Source organism: Tauraco erythrolophus, chromosome 4 (assembly GCF_009769465.1).
Source record: "Tauraco erythrolophus isolate bTauEry1 chromosome 4, bTauEry1.pri, whole genome shotgun sequence".
In the NCBI taxonomy this organism is placed as follows: Eukaryota; Metazoa; Chordata; class Aves; order Musophagiformes; family Musophagidae; genus Tauraco; species Tauraco erythrolophus.
The window spans coordinates 78,596,174-78,615,143 of record NC_141468.1 but is presented as its reverse complement, the minus strand read 5'-3'; the positions used below and the strand labels follow the sequence as shown (position 1 = coordinate 78,615,143).

General features: G+C 41.7%; 1 protein-coding gene across 1 annotated transcript in view; it reads right to left on the bottom strand.

Annotated features, from left to right (window-relative positions):
- Window positions 1-18,970, bottom strand: part of ITPR2 (inositol 1,4,5-trisphosphate receptor type 2) — a 261,956-nt gene that overhangs the window by 39,240 nt on the left and 203,746 nt on the right. The window contains exons 46-48 of the mRNA XM_086611258.1: window positions 5,995-6,102; window positions 3,333-3,525; window positions 414-539 (exon numbers count right to left, since the gene is read on the bottom strand). Of these exons, the coding sequence (XP_086467384.1) occupies window positions 414-539; window positions 3,333-3,525; window positions 5,995-6,102 (427 nt within the window). The remainder of the gene's footprint in view (window positions 1-413; window positions 540-3,332; window positions 3,526-5,994; window positions 6,103-18,970) is intronic.

Genomic DNA, 18,970 nt, shown 5'->3' with positions numbered 1-18,970 from the left:
CATATGTTTTTAAGACTGCAAGTCATGCAATTTGGTCAGTTTTAAGGAATCTCTGTCCTGCTGCTGCCAGGAATCCTTCTTCAGCTCAGAAGCTGTAACTGAATGATACAGTGCAGTAGTACACTGCAATATGGCAATACTTAAAAAAAAAAAAAAAAGAATTAGCTCAGATCACTCAGATCATCTAGATAATCTTCAGCTTAGCAGCTATGTTCTGTCTATTTTACTTCACATTGCATGGGCTATGTGACACACAGATGATCAACTACCACATTTCAGACAACATCTGGTAACTACTTAGAAGATACTAAATGGCTTCTGCAGCATACCTGAAGATGCAGTTTTATGTAACTGTTACCTTAGAATGAAAGCACCTAAAATTAAAAGGAAAAATAAAACCAAACTCCACTTGCCTTCATCTCCATCGTCTCCAAAAGGGTAGAACAGAGCAACTGCTAAATTGATGAATACAGCAAGGTTGAAGGAAATGCTCCCCCAGAGAGAGATGTGTCTGGAGAACCAAAACAGGGGTGGATTATCTAGAAAGGGGAGAAAAGCAGCAATCAGTGAAATGAAAGCAGGCAGGAACTCAATCAGTAATGGCCTCAAGGGAATTTAAAAATACAGATTAATGAAGAAAATATGTAGATCTTTAAAATTAACTGAAATAGACAAATATTAAACATAAGTTTGCCATAAAACACAGTTTCAAGCAGAGCTTTTAATCCAAAGATCAAAAGACAGTTTATTATATATGAGAATTTTGCCTCTGCTAAGATTTTAGGACTGGATCATTGGCTAAGGAGACTTTTCATCTGCCTCTGAAATTGTAGCCTCTGTGCACGGAGACACAAAATCACACAAACAAATACATTTTAGCACTCTGCGTGCCAGTCAACCAGAAGACCAAGAATGGGTCATCCAGATGACCCAGTTGGACCAAGTACACTGATGACATTATTCAAAGAATGATGGAATAGGCAAGGTTTCAGAACTGTGGTATTTTCCCCACCTCTGTCGAACTAAATACATCTTGATCTACTTTGGAGAGCAGATAAAATTTGGTCTGACTGGGATTTAGTTCTATGAAATCTGACTATTTCCTGCATGATCCTCAGACATCCAAGGTCACCTGCTGACAAACAGCTCTGTATTCCCGCTTAAAAGGTCTCAAATGAAGCCAGGATCTCCATATGTGAAGTGCTGAACAAATACACAGAAATAGTCTATATCCCAAAGAACCTGTAACCTAGTTAGAAAAGACTCAAAAGAGAAATAGGGCAAAACATGGTTAAGATTTTGTGTCCAGAGTCACATAAACGATTCAGCAAAAAGACTAGGAACCAGATCAGAGGGTACTAAGACCCAGGCAAGCACTTCATATATATCACTGCACTACAACATGTTAAAATGAACATTTAAAACAAGATTTTATGTGCATAGTGCGAAAAAATCTCTAGCCAGAGAAGTTTATCTATTGTAACATGATGCATTTCTATTAACCAGATTTTCAAGCACCGAGAACCTCCCGCCAAGTATGCAGAGTGTATTCCTGATTTGCCTGCACCCAGATAACTTTTTAAAAACAGCAGACTCCTTGAAATGCATATGACTGCCTCAGGCTTTAATCTAAATAGACTTTAGTTGTAGATAAATATTGAGATTTCATTGTGATAAAATTATGCTGTTGACTACTGAGATTTAAGCATTTGGAGCCATGGCAAATGACATCTGTCAATGCAAGCAACAGAGCCTGCATGCTACCAGACACTTGGCTAAAGAATGAACCAAGCCTCAACCTGTATTACCTTTTCAAATAAAAAAAAAACCCACTTGGAAACTTGTGGGTCATTTTACTGATGAAAGGAATTGAAGAATTTCTGTTCTGAATAAAAATACACCACTTTTCTTTGCTTATAGCATTAGGCAGGTCTGGTCTATCCAAGTGTAGGCTTGGGCTCTTTTATTTGTGTTTCTTAAGCAAACCCCACAGATATGATTTTGTTACTGGAGTATTTTTTCTACAATACAGTGACTTCTACTCCCAAATAGACTGTGCAGATAGGGAGTTATTCTGAAATAATTTATTTTTCAACTTCTATTCTGTTCAGTTTTTCAGTACAGACAAGTTCTTACAGTGCCACCAAGGGAAGCGGACCTGGGCCAATAGGGTTGACGCTGAAGACTTACTACTGCCTCTGAAAATGACAGCCTGGGAATTGACGTTTATAAAAACTGCAACCAACATTCATGTTTCCATCACGTTAAGGATGCTACATTAAACCATATTGCTTTGACTATCCAAACTCCCTGTTGCTCTGACCATAAATCCTACTCTTCACTTCTTTCCTGGGAGCAGCTGATGTGTGCCACCCCAAAGGCACCTGCATTTTAGCAGTGACCACTCTCATGTATTTCTATGTATATATATATATATAAAAAATGTAAATGTTTTCCTTATCCCTCAAGCATATTGTAGATGCTTAATTAGTTTGCGGATTTGATTCTTTGCTCCAAAAGCAAAGGGTAGAGTTGATAGTGGCTGAGCTGGCAAGAGCTTCCTGTCCCTAGGACATCGGCAGCAGCAGCAGCCCCATTCCTGGTGAGGGCTGGCAGCTGTAATGCCCACCAGTGAACTAAATAAGAAAGTCAGGGTACCTGGCCTGGCTTCACTGCACCTCCTCTTCGGGTCCCTGCTTTGATCTCTCCCCCACGACCTCGACTGTACCTGTCAGATCTGCAAGCAGCTTCAGTGCCTCTCCCACTACCACGGGCCACACACCAGTACGGGCTAACAGACTGGGACATTGACCTAGTCAAACGAGGTTGAAGTCAACTGGCAAAGGGGAACCGACTCGTGGAAGTCAAGCAGATTTAAAGCAGCTGAGGTTCTGGTAAGAGATATTTTTAAGTGACTGACATTTACAAGTTTTTTAAAGTCTTTTAGGAATCTGCAAACCTCAAATAGGCGGCTGCGTAGGCTTTTGTGAAATATTAGGGGCCTTGGCTTAATTAGGTGGAACTCTATTGAGGTTAGTGGAACTACACCCAGTTAATTCATCCCTCATTTTAACTTCTGGAGTCCAAACACCATCTTGAACACATTACTTACATTACTAACTGCTCCATATTATGCCTCTTTTATGGTGGCATGCATGTGTCTTGGCTGACCTACACTCTGCTGACCTACGCTCTCAAGCCCCGAACAGTTTTGCCTGATGAAGTTATCGGAGTGAAGAGAGAAAAGTGTATTATTAAAATGAAAAAAATTGGAAGGCATAAAATCAAGGTTTTAGCGTAATTAAGCTATTTTTTGAAATTGCAATACTTACTCCTAATTTTCTTTTGCCACTTCATCTCGTTGTACAGATCCTCTGTCTGTTGGAAAAAGTCATTGACTTTGCTTCCTTGTTCATCTCTCTCTGTTGTATTGAATACCCGACTTTTGGATTCCCGAGTGAGGAATTCACAAATATTGGGGACAGGGAAGACTATTTGTTCCATTGTTCTATCGTGGCGAACAATCTATAAATAAAAAGCACATTTTTTTCAGGATCAGTGACTTTCCATCCATTTTGTCATATCTTTTCTTGTTCACAGCTCCCCTTTTATTTATAAATTAATACATAAATTATTTGAAAATTACAATTAAATTGAACCAATCAATCCTAAAACAAAATAAAACTGCTTTTCTATCCTCAAAAACCTGCCTGAAAATAAGGCGGCAAATATATGTCTCAAGTAAAACCTAGGTCCAAACTTCTCCCAAATACAAAAAATGTTCTAATTCAGAATGCTTCAATTTTCAAATAAATTGAAATTAATTTCTCCCAGTAAACAGTACAGAAGTTCAGGGGCTTTCTGCTCGGATTACAAAACTCTTTTCTCACCCCGAGTCTATTTCTATGACGAAGTAAGTTGTGAAGGTGAACATGCAAAAATAACACCTTGTTACCCAGAGGGCACCCATACCTTGTCAGTCTTTATCTGCCTACTTGGCAAAAAACAAGGTTTTGCGTTGTCTGTGTTTCAGGGCCTATTGAGTTATCATCGAGTGAGCTAGATCTTATTCCATCTCACTACACTGTCATCAAAATTGCTTCCCCATTCTGATCATGGACTCTGCATTACTAATAATAGAGAAATGGGTGCAAAACTCATCTTGATGCTGAGACTCGTGTCTCTGTACAGCCACCAGTGAAAATGAACCCAATATTTGACTTTCAAATCAAACAAATGAGATACCCTGATATAGGGCAGCTATATCTGAAATGCCAAACAGGTCTAGGACCACTTTCAGAGAAAGACAGTGAACATCCATTTGATGTAGCAGCAATGCTGAGTTGAGTTTCATTTCTCCAGTCACAGTCCTGCATTCAAGAACCCTCCTTTCTCTCTGTTAATTCATATTTACTAAGTGAACATAGTAAAAGACCACCTGTCTTAAGCCATTTTTAAGAGTAACATATTCAAGCACATTTGTGTTAGAGATGAAGGATAATTGTGCTCGTGCCTGCCCATGAGCATGTGCACTATGTGAAATTTGAACAGGCTGTTTTGAAGTGTCCTAAGTAAGTAGTTGTGTCTCGGGCCAGCGGTTGCGCAATGGGACTATGTGACTAGCAGCTAACCTAGTAGGGCAAGTGAAGGAAGCTCACAGCACCTCTTCAATTCTGTCAGGGACTCAGATGAAGAGGTAGGCTGCATGTGTCACTCTGCAGAATGACATTTATAAAGCCTCCTCGAGAACAGAGGCCTCCATGTCTGCTCGACGAACAGGCTCTGCAGCCACGAGGTTTTAGCAGATTTCAGAAACTACGCCGGGAAGAAGTTATTGGCCACATTAGAGCAGATCATAGTGCGTGTTTAATGCCTCAATTTACAACCTACCCAGATAACTTGGCTGATAATTGCTAAGGGATATCTTGGGAGCACCCGAAGTATTAAAATATGTTAAGAGGAGCACTGAGCTGCTCCCTGGACAATCTCAGTCATGGAGCTTCCAGCTATCCCGTGGTGGGATAACGTGACTAGTGTCAGGCAGAAAGGATGGTGGGAAACAGAGAAGGATCCAGGCCTGGCCTGTCTTGATGGCAGCCAGGACAATATGGACCTGAGGAGCTTGCGTCTGACCGTTCCATATGCACACAAGCTCAGGTCCAATGTTGATGGTGCCTAGGAGCCCACCGAAGGTAAAACCATCAGCTCAGGTTCAGGCTGGGCCTGTGTGCAACCATACTGTGCAGTTTTCAAACTCGACCAATTTTGGACTTGATACAGCATTTCCAAGAGAGAGCCAGATGCCTCTTCCTGCAGTCTCTCGTGGCAGCTACCTTTGCACCATAGAAATTCTCCTCCTTACAAAGTCACTAAGGTCTAGAGATACTAGAGTGTCTAACTCCTACCTTGATACCTATAATCCCATGAAATCTGTAACAGTACAGGATCTGATATAAGAGTTAAGAACCTAAATACCTCTGTGGATCTTGATTTAAATCTAATCCATGGCAGGGGTAAAGTTTAAAATAAAGAGCAGAACTGATGAACCAGGCCAAGCCTTGGTCTTTTAAACAAACGCCATAGTGAATGTCTACACTACTTCAAAACCTCTTTGTACTCCAGCCAAACTTTTAATTTGATCAGTTAGCATCACTGGCTTTGAAACTCATGATTATTTATTTGAGTGATGTACCATACAAGATTATTCCTGACTTCATGACACAGCTACTATCCACAGTCATTATCTCCCTAACAAAACATGTTTGGTAACACATAAGAAAGCTACTGTAAAATGATTATTTGAAGCCACTTTTAATACAGGTGTGTTTCTTTCTCTTCCACTGCCAGAAGCATATTATTCAACCTTCTCCTTCTCATAAATAATCTATACCATTGGAATAAGCTTTGCTGTTCAGAAGCTTAAAGAGAGGTGATATACCATGTACAAGACGCAAACTCATCTCATATTCAATCTTCTAGTGAGCAGTTCTTTACCTCTATCTGTGCTGTATGATTGGCATAATACCTCAAGGCTTCGTCTCCTTCATCTGGATCTGACCCTGGCTTCAGCATCTGTTGCAAAGTTTTATTGTGACGAGCCAACTAGAAAAAGAAAAAAAAAATCTGATTCATGTCCTGCTGCTATGTTTTCAGCTTTATCATCTCCACTTAACTAATACAAATCCTCCTTCCCCCCACCCCCATATACTTACATGCTCAACCCAGTGGGGCTCTTTCCACAGATAACAACAAAAATGTAATTACTTGAGAACAATAGAAATAATTTAGTCTTTAAAAGTCAGCAGCAAGTCTTTGGCTGAGATTTATGGAAGGCAGCTTAGCCTGCAGCCTGGATGGTTTTTGGAGGGCTTTTGACAAATGCCAAAAAATTAGACTGAATGCTTCTTTCACTGAAGTTTAGACATAAAATTTTCATACGTCTGACTAGATAATTACAGTTACAATTAAATCTTCTCTGCGATTTCAAATGGTTAACTGTTCTTCACCATGTTGTAGCTTGGTATTTCAGAGCTGTCAGGATAACATCTGTAACTATTTCAGAGACAACTTAACTGCAGTGGTGGGCAAATACATTCTTAACTGTACAGTTATATGTATAGTACACATGTACACACACACAAACACACAAATATGTCTCTCCTCCAAAAACTTTTACGCATTAGATACTTGACGTGATTCATAAAGTACATCTATTCTTGCTGACTAGTAAATATTTTAAACGCTCGATAGCTGCACAAAGTTTAATACTGAGAATGTCGTCAAATGCACTCATGATGTCTCTAAGGTTGATGAGAAACAAAGACCTAATTACAAGGCATGAGGAAATGCTACCAAAAATGCTATTTTCCCTATATCATGGTGAGTGGTTTTCATCCAGAAACTCTGAGGTGTTTCACCCATTGTAAGGTGGGGGAAACTGAGGAAGGAAAGGAAAGGCTATCTTGCAGATGTGACTCGGGTCTTACTCACTACGCAGACAGTACCACAACAGATTAGACACAGACGTTAGAAACGAGGCAGGCACAGCACTCAAAATGACTGCAGAAACTAGGCTTTGAAGTGATGATCACCACAGGTGGGTTCGGATTTACTACATGAAATAACACAGTATGTTGAGGAATTACAAAAATAATTAAAATCTATAAAAAGAGCGTCAGGGATCAAGTCTGAAAGTAACAATGGATCTAAACAGATATTGTAATAATCTAACCAGAAAGCGATCACACTCGTTTATAAGCCATTTGCATGCCACATCATCCCCTTTTTATCTAAGAAAATAGGGTGAGGGGAGAGATACATATACAATTTAGTCTATGGATTGAAGTTCCCTAGAATCTACTGATCAAAATTAAAATCCTGATACAAACTTATTACTTAAAGATGGAATGGCCAAAACCAAAAGAATAACAGAAAAAATGTTCAGGAAGAATAAACGTATTTCCTACAACTTCCTCAAGGACAGAAGTTTGCTTGGCCCTGACAGTAGAGCCCTGAGCCAATGTGGCAGAACATCAGCCCTTCATAAAAGGGTCATGAACAGATAATCAGGGAGACAGGCAAAAAAGTCACATGGGAGACAGCTGCAGAGCAGTATTTTTTCCATCAATAATAGATTTCTGCCTTGATTAGTTACTTTTTTACTCTATCTAGCAATTGTATGGATAGTCTCATTACACATACTAATATCTTATGCAACTTCCACCGATTTTTAGGGCTAAAAAGGATCAGTAAGACTATCTGACCAGTTTTTCTTCACACAAGCCATATAACCTGATCCAGTCAATAGTCTTTGCAGTACACCCACAACATCATCTCAACAGTAAAACCTGAATTCTTTTTCTATAGGTCTTCTGCATTGCTCTCAATATATGCTCTAACATCATGGAGAAAGAAGATGAGCTTGTGGAAACAAGGCAGTAACTGTTTAAAAATTCCCTTTAAATTGTTACTATTCTCATTGAATGTCCCTCAGCTTCTGTAGTTACAAAAGGACAAGCAAGAGCGCCCAATTCACCTTCTCTGCATCATTCATCATTCTGTATACTACTGTCACGTTCTCTCTTATTTGTCTCTTCTTTAAATTAAAACAACCCCTATCTTTCCCATCCCTCCTCAAACAGAAGACTCTCTGTGACTCAATTATTTTCCTTGTCCATCTCCAAATGCCCTTTGCTTTGACGGTATCTCTTCTTTCAGATACGAAGAACAGAACTGACTAGACAGAATGCAATCACAGCCTGTTGGTGCAATGAATTAGCATAACCAGAATCAAATATATTCCCCTCTTTGAATCTTCTGTAATACAGAGGAACTTTGCCTGCATCTTGACTCTTTTTCTCCAATGTCAACCATTAAGGTTTTGAGTTTTCTAATAAATGACAAATCAGGGATGTATGGATAGTTCTCATATTAAAATCCAGCCAGTTTGGAGAAAGAGACATGCATAGATTCAGAAATTTCCATTAGTACCACAAAAAACTATAAATGTACTTGAATTTGTGTATAGAATTGGAAATACCATTTGTAAACACTATGAAATCTCAAGGTATTGCTTCCTGATATGCTTTTAACTGTCCATAACTTTTATTGTAAAAGTATCTCTTGATAAATATCAGTAACAGAACTTCCCTTACCACACGGACTAGGAGGGAAAATCATCTCAGCCCTCTTGTGCTGTAATGGGACTGACTACTAAAGCGTGTTACCTTAACAGATTACTGGTGGTTTGAGACAGCACTGACGCGGTGCATATTTTACTATCGGGTTTCATGTGAACGGCAGCTACGTACCTCAAAACCATGTGCATTCAGTGATCTTCCTTACACTTCATTAGACTGTGCTTTGAGGCATTGACTGTCTTGTGCAGATGTGTGTACAGCACCTAGTACCGCACAGCTGGGGCTTCCTGACACTAGCACCAGATAAAACGATCTGAAGAACAGGCCAGGACCTTCTGGCACCTTGGCTGCCAGCAAAGACACATCAGAAACAATGAGGGTTTGCTGACCAAGCTGGTGGAACTACAGCAGATTTCAGAAGGGAAACCCACCTAAAGCTGTCACTAGTAGTGACAATAAGTCACTAGGCAGTAAGTGCTCATAACTTCATTTCTTCCTGCTTCCCCATCTCTCTGTATCCACTTACCTTCTGTAGTCTAGACCTTCAGACAGCAACCTCAGGGCAAAGGGTCTATCTATTTTCTGCTTGTATTGCAGTTCCTACGTGGGCTGGATTCCTCTACGTTGACACAATGCCAAGTACTGCTAATATTTTTGTATTGTTGCAGCTACATCAGTGAAAGAATGGTGTGGACAGCAATCTTTGAAAGCTCAGATACAAAGCAGAGGCCCACAGTAAGACGTAGAACAGCTTTATAAATGCTATGTTGTTTGGCAACTAGAATGTTTTCTGAAGCTCTGCTTTCATGATCCTTCTTTCACCCTGTAACGAGCTCAAAGGCCCACATGGGCAAAGGGGACTGTGTCAACAGACTCCTCGACCAGCGCAGAGCTTTTTCTGAGATCAAAGACATAGCAATGAAAATAACAACGTAGTGACAAACTCTGAACCTAAAATATGGAAAGCTTATCCAAGTTGATAATACACCCTAGGTGACAGTTTGTGACTGGCTTGTAAAGGCTGTGCAAGCTCTGACTACGTTTTTCGTTAACTCCTGTGATGTATAGTTAAGTGTTATTTCCAAAGTGCTGCACAAACTTTTTGAGGTGGCTGAAGGACAAGACACTGGATGGGCATGGAAAATAGCAACTATAATGAAAAGAACATTCCCACCTATGTTTGCAAAGCAAAGCTCAGAAAGGACCATCAAGGGTAACCGATACAATAAAACCCACCATCATTAGAGCCTGAATTTGCACAGAGTCAAAAAAAGTAGCACCTCTGAGAAAACTCTCTTAGCCAGGCATTCACGCACCCATCAACCACACAGTGATGATATTTTAAATGTCAACGCTGTATTTTACTACTCATTAAGGCATATAGAGACAAAGAAGCAATAACATACAATAGAACAGTGATTTCCAAAGAGGGAATGTGTAAGGCAATAGCTATATGAATAAAGTTGACTCGGCTTTCAGTCAGTTCCCAAGGAAGGATTGTTATTCATCTTGAAAGGCTTTTACTTCAAAAATTTAGAAAATACTGTAAGAAAGCATTAGTACAAAACATGAAAGATCGAGGACAGACCAAGAATGCTATAGGCATTAATAAAGAAACGGTAGAGATAAATGACAGAATTACAAGTAATACTCAGTCTAAACTTCTCACACATGATTGTAAAATCAGATCTGCTGGTCATTTGGAATTCCATATATGATCAGTAGCATGGAAAAGCACTGCAGACCCGTCTTTTGCAACTAACAACACAGGGGTTTCCTGCAGCCTTTTTGTTTTAAAGTTTAAGATTTCCATGAACAAAAATGCAGTTATTGAAATATTTTCAAAGAAAACATGTTTTTAAAGCTGTGAACACTCACGTCATCAGCCTGTCAAAAACTCATTGACTTGGGATACCGCAAGGGTCTCCTCCGTAGTGTAGCCCTCATTGGAGGCATGAGGTCTAACCCAGTACACAGCTGAGATGGTTGTCAAAACTCCTGACAATTTCACTGGGCTTTGCTTCAGGCCCCGAAAAGGACAGGAATCTGACAAATATGAGCCAGAAAGAGCAGGCTGAAGACTGTCAGATTCTATGATATCTGTTTCAGCCTCTAGCGTTCTGAAACCACCAAGCCTGGGGGGTAAAGGTGACTTTTTATGAGTAGAATGGTATGAAGGGCTCTACATGGGTGAGGCTTAGTGTCCTCTAAGTAACCAGGGATTTCATGAAAGAGTCGGTTCACTGGCAAAATGTCAAAAGATTTTCTAGAAAAGGCTGATACGGAGAATTACTGTAAGCTCTGGATAACTGGCTGAGAAGCACAAATAAAGACACAAATAGTTTCTGTGCCTTGAAATACTTTATATTTACAGTATTACTATTAAGGAGTATTACAAACATTTTAAAAAAAAAAGAAATAAAACTATTTAAAAAATTTTTATCCTTGTCACTAATTCTCTCAAATTCCTTCTCACGGTTGTAAGGCAGGAGTAAGGCCATAATCTGATGGAGGGAGATACCTGGCACACAGGGGAAGGGCACTGGGTTAGGGAGCAGTTGGGAACGTGCTGGGGACTGGAGCTCATTTTGGAGAGGGAACTGAATGGGTGGTGTGCTTGTGAGCTACGGCAATGCCCAGTGCCCTCTCTGTGCCCTGATCCCATGCCTGTGTGCACAGGGTCGCCCTGTGTGCAGTGGGTGCCACAGCTCACCAGCCAACCCTCTGGTGTGCCGGTCAGCCCCATCTGGTGTGTCTGGGCAGAAAGAGGCCACCACACAGTCCTGGAAGTTCACCAACTACAGACCTTGGGGAAAGTGAGGCAAGAGCTGTTTGCACAGCCCCGATGTACAATGCATGACATCTGCTACATCTGCTGTGAACTGTCTTCTTCTCTACTTCGTCAGCAACCAGCCGTACTGCCGTGGGGGTTGCCAGCCCAAAAGCCAGTGGTCTTTCACCAGGGAGAAATGAAACACACATCTAACTTGCAGCAACAGCAGAATAATTGCATCTGTTCAGATTAGTTTCACCTTGCTGTGCAAACAGACCCGTGCAGCTGGGGCTCATTTACAGTGGCAATCCCTTCCTCTTTTCCCCCATTCAGTCCCTCGGCTCCTGGAGCCAGGCAGCATGAGATCTGGCACCAATAAACCCCCTCGCAAGGGGAAACCCCAGTCACCTCACCGAATGCTTCATTTTCTGCTTAGAGAGCAAGAAAGGATAAAAAAGCTGCCTGGGGACTGACAAAAAAAAAACAACCAAGGACTGAGAAACAACAGCAGGAAGTCAAGAGAGTAGCAAGCAGGATGGGCAAGAGACAGAAGAGGACAGGAGACAGAAAATGAGATCCTCTTCACTGGCGTGCCAGGACCTCACCGCCCGCCAGCTCCCTGCCCAGAGCAAATGAGAACACTCCTATCCCATCGGTAAACAAGGAGAGAGAGAGAAAGCAAGGAAAAAGGAAATGTCATCTTAACCATAACTGAGTAGAAATTTTTATTCCAACTGGCTGTACTAACAGTAATAACAACTTCTCAACTCCCCATGTTCCAATCAAAACTGAATGGTGCTTTCTGCAATACACAGGGCAACTTCCTTTCCAGAAGTCATTACGGTTTTATAGAGCGGCACCTTTGCACTCTACCACAAAGCAATCTGTTAACAAACATTAGGAACAGCAGGGATGGAGCAATGGGGGACTCTCAAATCAAGTATTCATTGATTTCATTTAGATGATTATACTGTACAGAGCAACCAAAAGGGTTTAGAGTTAATCTTCCCCTGATGGCTTGTGGTACATGAGCAGGGCCCTGGGTGGTCCAGACGCTTTGGATTTTGTTGGTGGGTCTTCCATGGCCTTGTGTAACCTCTGAGGCACCACCTCTCCTCCCCAGCCTCCACGTCGTGCACACTACAAATCGTGGATAATAGTGATCCACCTCACAAGGAAAGCAGAAATAAAACACCTTGACATTATCACATAAGAGAAACCACCACAGTTAAGTGATCTCTATCACTATTATGTTTGCAGCCTCCATAGTAATTTTATTGCTATTTTTGCTGTGGTTTTGCAGTTCTTTTATCCCTGATGAAAGCCAGTGCAAGGCAAAATGACTTGCTAGTATTTCAGTGAGCTTTACTTCCATTTGTCTTCTTTGTAATTTCTTTCGCAGGCAAAGCTTACTTGCAAAAAAATAAAGTGTATGCATAGGGAAAGTTCAGGCCAGATAAAATGTGTTGCAACAAAACAAAATTAACTTCAGGGGGGTGGGTGTGAAACATCTCTGCAGGCTACATGTAAACTATCATGGGCAGCTGTGCCTACATGAGCCGAACCAGCTTGATGCATATATTGGTCACATTTGGTTTTTGGTGTACACTGACCATACTGAACATAGGCTGTGGACAGCGGCACGCAATTCAGAGTGTTCCAACAGGATGACACAACTGCATTTGTAGACTGCCTCCTACGATTCCTGCAAGCAAAATTTTGGAGAGTACAGGATGGAATGACATAAGGAGGTGACGAAGTGTCAGACACTATTATGGGAAGATAACAAGAAAGTTCAATGGAAAAAGAAAGAGAGAGCAACTAGTCTTCCTCACAGCACAACAAGGAAGATCCCAGCCACATGCAACTTCTTTGAAAGGCAGAGAAGACATCGTGCCCAGAAAAAGACCTTACTGGCATGCTCACCAACATTGTACGGACCCAGTCTGAGAAAGACCAAAACCAGCAACAGACCAGCAAGCATATGGATTCCAAATCCACACAGCAAGAGAACTGTTCACCTCTAAAAGCTACCAACACTTTATACACATACAAAATACATACATAAACCTGTGATAAGAGAGCTGTGAATGGTATATAGAAACTCTCAAAAATCCTTTTGCACTTCACTTTCTAGGTTTCTCTTCTTATTGTGAACAGTGATTCTCTACAAAATAGCTAGCTACTGCTGTCTAATAAGTGGCTTCGACAGAAAAGGAAGGCTAGCACAAACAAAAAGAGGAACTGTTTATGACTCTCTTTTTGGGGCAATGTGGTGAGAGGAACCACAGCTTTAAGTCTTTAAGTTTCAAGTATGGACATATTTCCTTCTGTAAGCCATAAGACTAGAAGACATTGACTAGCAGTCAACCTCCCTCCCTCTGGCACCAAGAGTAGAGCAGAAAGTAACTCATGGGTTGATACTCCCAGAATGGGCTCATACTCTTCACCAGGCTCTACCCAAACCCCATGGAAGGCAGCTCAGTGTCTGACCTGAAGTATGAGACTTGCATCGATGGCTCCCTCCTCATGTTTTCCCACCCTTAAGTCTCATCCCATACATTTGCAGTATAGTGCCATAGCATCTTTTGCACACTGTGACTCCTTAAGCTGGAGGCAGTTCACCAATTCAATCTATGATATAACCACCAGCTCTGCTACATGCAGGTATGGCTTGGAAGATGGTTACTGTACGTACACTGTGCTTGTACAGGCTGGGATAAGCCATCTACCAATCTTCAGTAAAGCTCATTAAAAAGGCTTAAGTCCTCGGTTGCAACTTAGTATCATGGCTCAGCCTCCATGATTCAAGCACTTGAGTATGGCCATTATGTGGTCCTCTTAGTTGTTGCAGCAATAACAAAGTAAAAGTCTCTTCATAGCCAGCCCTGATAGCATCCCACCTCTTCAAAAGGTATTTTCACAGCACACAGAAAACCATAACTTGGTCATTCAGGGTCAAAACCACAGGAGACTGAAGTAGCAAGTAAACAGCTGAAGATGCAATCTGGCAAATTCACAAAAGACAAGCACTTCCTAATCTCTGCAGGGGTCTGATATATACATACTTTGCGGGTTACAAAACAGGGCAGTTACCAAGTTTGGAGATGGATAGGAACTGAGAGATGTCTCCCTTCAAATAATTACAGTGGTGAGATTTTCCAGCTTTTTCAATCGTGCTGTTGAATGTTTGCCTCACCCTCCAATTAGCAGAGCAAAGTATCTGTTAAAAAAATAATTCAGGGGCATAGGAATAGAGAGAAGAGAAAGTAAAATGGTGAGTTGCTCTTTCCAACTTTCTACTATAGCTACTGTCCTCAGGAGAGGATTTTCAGATGGCACCTACGAAGTAACAGTTCCCAGTGGGAGAGCAATAAATAAATTTAATCTCTCTTCTCATCAGACATTCACAAATAATGCTGCTTTACCCAATCAGCTAGTAGCTAAATGATGCTCTGCAGACAGACTCATGCAAAGAAAAGACTGGAAAGACCAAGTTCATTTCAGGCTATCGCAGATCAGCATTCATAAAACAAATTCTGAAAATCCTTACCCATACTTAACGGCAAAGAAACCATTTCATTAACCCCAGGTTGATTAAGATGCTTATCTGTGTGCAGGTCTGAAGGTGTTTTACTACTGTAAAACTACTGGTGGTCGTAAGTAACTGATCACCTCATTTTGGGGTAGAAGAGCATAATCAGCTGTTAAAACTAAATTTCACAGCTGGACACTTTTAATCAGTAACTTTTAAAGGGGCCTCAGAAAAAGTGCAAGGTGGACCTCATTTTCAGTTTTTTATGCTGTGTTAAATAAGTCAACTAAAGAGGATGGCAACTGAGGTAGCTCTGCCTATTTGTAGATTACAAATTCAGATCTTGTCTATTCTGGAAAACTCTATGATGTCTGAGATACCTAATTAAATTATGACATCAGAGGAGATGAGAGTTAAAATTGAGCAACTGTGAGGAACAGACATATTTTGACATTCTGATTAATGCTCTTTATTTTTGTTAACCTGCAATTACTTCAATGACTGCTGAACAATTGGGAAGGATAAAAAAGTATGTCTTTGTTAGAGAAGATGTCCCCCCGTTTTTAATTACGGTGTAGGATTTCACAGTGCAGATATCTGAGGCCTATTAGAACTGCTCTGATAATATTAAGCAAGACCAGATTTCGCTTTCATGATATTTCCAAGGTTACCCTCACTTCCCCTCAAAACAAACAAAGCAAGTTCCTCCCAACCGAGAGTAAAATGTTTTAGTTGTGGTTTAGATATAAGAAAAAGAGCACTTTGGTTCATTTGAAGGTCTCTTCTAATGGAAAAGCCTCAGCTCTGCCTCCAGAGCCTTCACCTACAGTAGACCATCACAATTCAACACTTTGTGTGATTCAGCTTTCTTAGTAAGAGGAGTTTGCTGCAATCTGAAAGAAGTAAGTAGCTACTTTTGATGGATGGACCACTCGGTGGATAAGGAATTGGCTCAGTGGCCGCACTCAGAGAGTAGTGGTCAATGGCTCGATGTCCAAGTGGAGACCGGTCACGAGTGGTGTCCCTCAGGGGTCCGTGTTGGGCCCGGCCCTCTTCAACATCTTTGTTGGTGACGTGGACAGTGGCATGGAGTGCACCCTCAGCAAGTTCGCCGATGACACCAAGCTGTGTGGTGCTGTCGACACGCTGGAAGGGAGGGATGCCATCCAGAGGGACCTCGACAGGCTGGAGAGGTGGGCCCGTGTCAACCTCATGAAGTTCAACCAGGCCAAATGCAAGGTCCTACATCTGGGTCGTGGCAATCCCAGGCACAAATACAGACTGGGTGGTGAATGGATCGAGAGCAGCCCTGAGGAGAAGGACTTGGGAGTACTGGTGGACGAGAAGCTCAATATTAGCCGGCAATGTGCTCTTGCAGCCCAGAAGGCCAACCGCATCCTGGGCTGCATCAAGAGGAGCGTGGCCAGCAGGTCGAGAGAGGTGATTCTTCCCCTCTGCCCTCGTGAGACCTCACCTGGAGTACTGCGTCCAGTTCTGGAGCCCTCAACATAAGAAGGACATGGACCAGTTGGAGAGGGTCCAGAGGAGGGCCACAAAGATGATAAGAGGGCTGGAGCACCTTTCCTATGAGGACAGGCTGAAAGAGTTGGGGCTGTTCAGCCTGGAGAAGAGGAGGCTCCGGGGTGACCTTATAGCGGTCTTCCAGTACCTCAAGGGGGCCTACAGGAAAGATGGGGAGAGGCTGTTCAGGAGGGCCTGTTGTGATAGGACAAGGGGTAATGGTTTTAAAATAGAGGGAGGTAGATTCAGATTGGATATTAGGAAAAAATTTTTTACCATGAGAGTTGTAGAACACTGGAACAGGTTGCCCAGAGAGGTGGTGGATGCTCCATCCCTGGAGACGTTCAAGGCCAGGTTGGACGAGGCCCTGAGCAACCTGATCTAGTTGGAGATATCCCTGTTCCTTGCAGAGGGGTTGGACTAGATGACCTTTGAAGGTCCCTTCCAGCCCTAACCATTCTATGATTCTATGATTCTACATTACATACATCTGTGAGCAGACAGTACGTACCCACTGAGGCTGAGGGCAACAAAGTACAGGCTACTTTGAAGAGTGACGTGGTAAAGATGACACTATGTGGTTCCAAGCTTATTGTGTCTCGGTGGCTTCTGGATTGAATCTACTCAGTTTACAGGTAAAATGACTTCTATTTCTACTTAATGCTTCTCCACGCAATTTCAATCAAAAGCTTTAAGTCAAGCCATCCTCTTTTTCACTCATATATCATCACTCTTAATGAAGGCTGTGCACACCGAATGCAAGCGGGGAGCTTTAGGGTAAGAGCACGGTCTGAGGGCAACAGGTCAAGTTCTCTACCAGTATAAATCAGTATTGCTTGCCTAGTTCCAGTAGAGGCACTCCCATGTAGGCCAGCTGAGGATATGGCTAAATGAAGACTCATTATTGAAGTAGGAAGCTAAGTAAATAGTAACTAGTAACTTAGAACCAAAAGAGAACTAAAGCCATTCTCCCCAGTCTGTGCTGCTTCAGATAGCAATAAAGAGGTAGGATGGTTATTACTAATACAGGACTGCGAATAGAGCCCGAGAGCAGAGGTCTTAAACAGTATGTCATTGTCCCACAGTCAATCTTCAGAGTAAAACCACAGACTAATGTGAAGATTTCACAATGCAGACATTTGACAAAGAAAGGATACTTCTTCTGGTGTAACGTTTGGGACCCGACACCAATAAAACATATTTCCCAATGACAAAAAAATCTTGTAAACCACAAAACACAAGGACACAGGATTACAGAAGTTAAAGACAGAAGAAGAAACCCATAAAGCAGAAATATTAAGGCCACCTGTGCACTAGTGAAATGCCCAGTTGCCACAGCCAAACAGGATATACCCCTCATTAATATTACACATAATAAAACACACACATACGTATAATAGACACTTGACCTTACTCCAGAGAAGTAGGACCAGAAAAACGAAAATCAGCTAAAACCTTTGTGGCCAGCCTACAGCAAAAAGCTCTAGCCTGAATCCTAGCAGCTCTTAGCAGCCTAAGTCAACAGGACACCAGATGGAAAACAGAGGTCTCCATGTAGATCCCTATCAAAGTCATGACAGGATTCTGAGGTGAACGCTTCCAAGGAGAAGGGGAGAAAAACAAAACATTGAAGGACAAGTTGCCAAGGTTTTAACCTGAGACCTAACAACAAAGCACAAGTTGCCAAGGTTTTAACCTGAGACCTAACAGCAACCACAGACATTTGTTTAATCTTTCAGGTGCTCATTAGTGTCAAGCCCCTGTGGCAGCCTCCATACTGTCTCTCTGCACAGTCGCTGGCTGAAGGTAGAGTTATATACCATCCTAATGAGGCGCGAGGAGGGTGATGTGCGTCATTGGCTTCTGTTTCAATCTTGGCAATCTAAGTGTAAAAGCCTTGCAACAGCTTCTGATTCTGCTGACATTTAATTAGCTGGTGTCATTTTGATGCCATAGCCTGTCTCATCAGGATGATAACTACAAAACAACATGTGGAGCATAAAAGTTCTGTGAGAAGTTTCAGGTCTGGCAGCCAAGGAATATGAGTCCCCTGACAGTCACGGTTCCTGGGACTGGTCCCCATTAGCCCTTTGTTTTGGTACTGCTATCAGCAAGAGCTTCTCTGTTAAGGAGAGGAAAACAAACAACAACAACAAAAAAATACCCCAAAAACTGCAAAGCCTTGCAAAAAACTACATCCTTTAGCTCTAAAAATTCTACCTGTCCTGCAGAAAGGGAGCGTCCTTATTGCACAAACTCACAGCTATTCATCCTGAAGGACAGGTCTACTCTAAAGGACAGATTTGATCATCTTATGGCCTCAAAAGGGTAGTCCTGTTTATTTAAGTATGTATAGTATTTTTCTCCATTTACCATCAGGTGCTTGGGAAAACAATCTCCAATAATACCTTTCAATTAATTGCTGCTTGCTCACATCACCTGCAAAATCTGAAAATGGTCATTGCTACACAAAACGCGACTGATCTATATTTTCTCTCAATA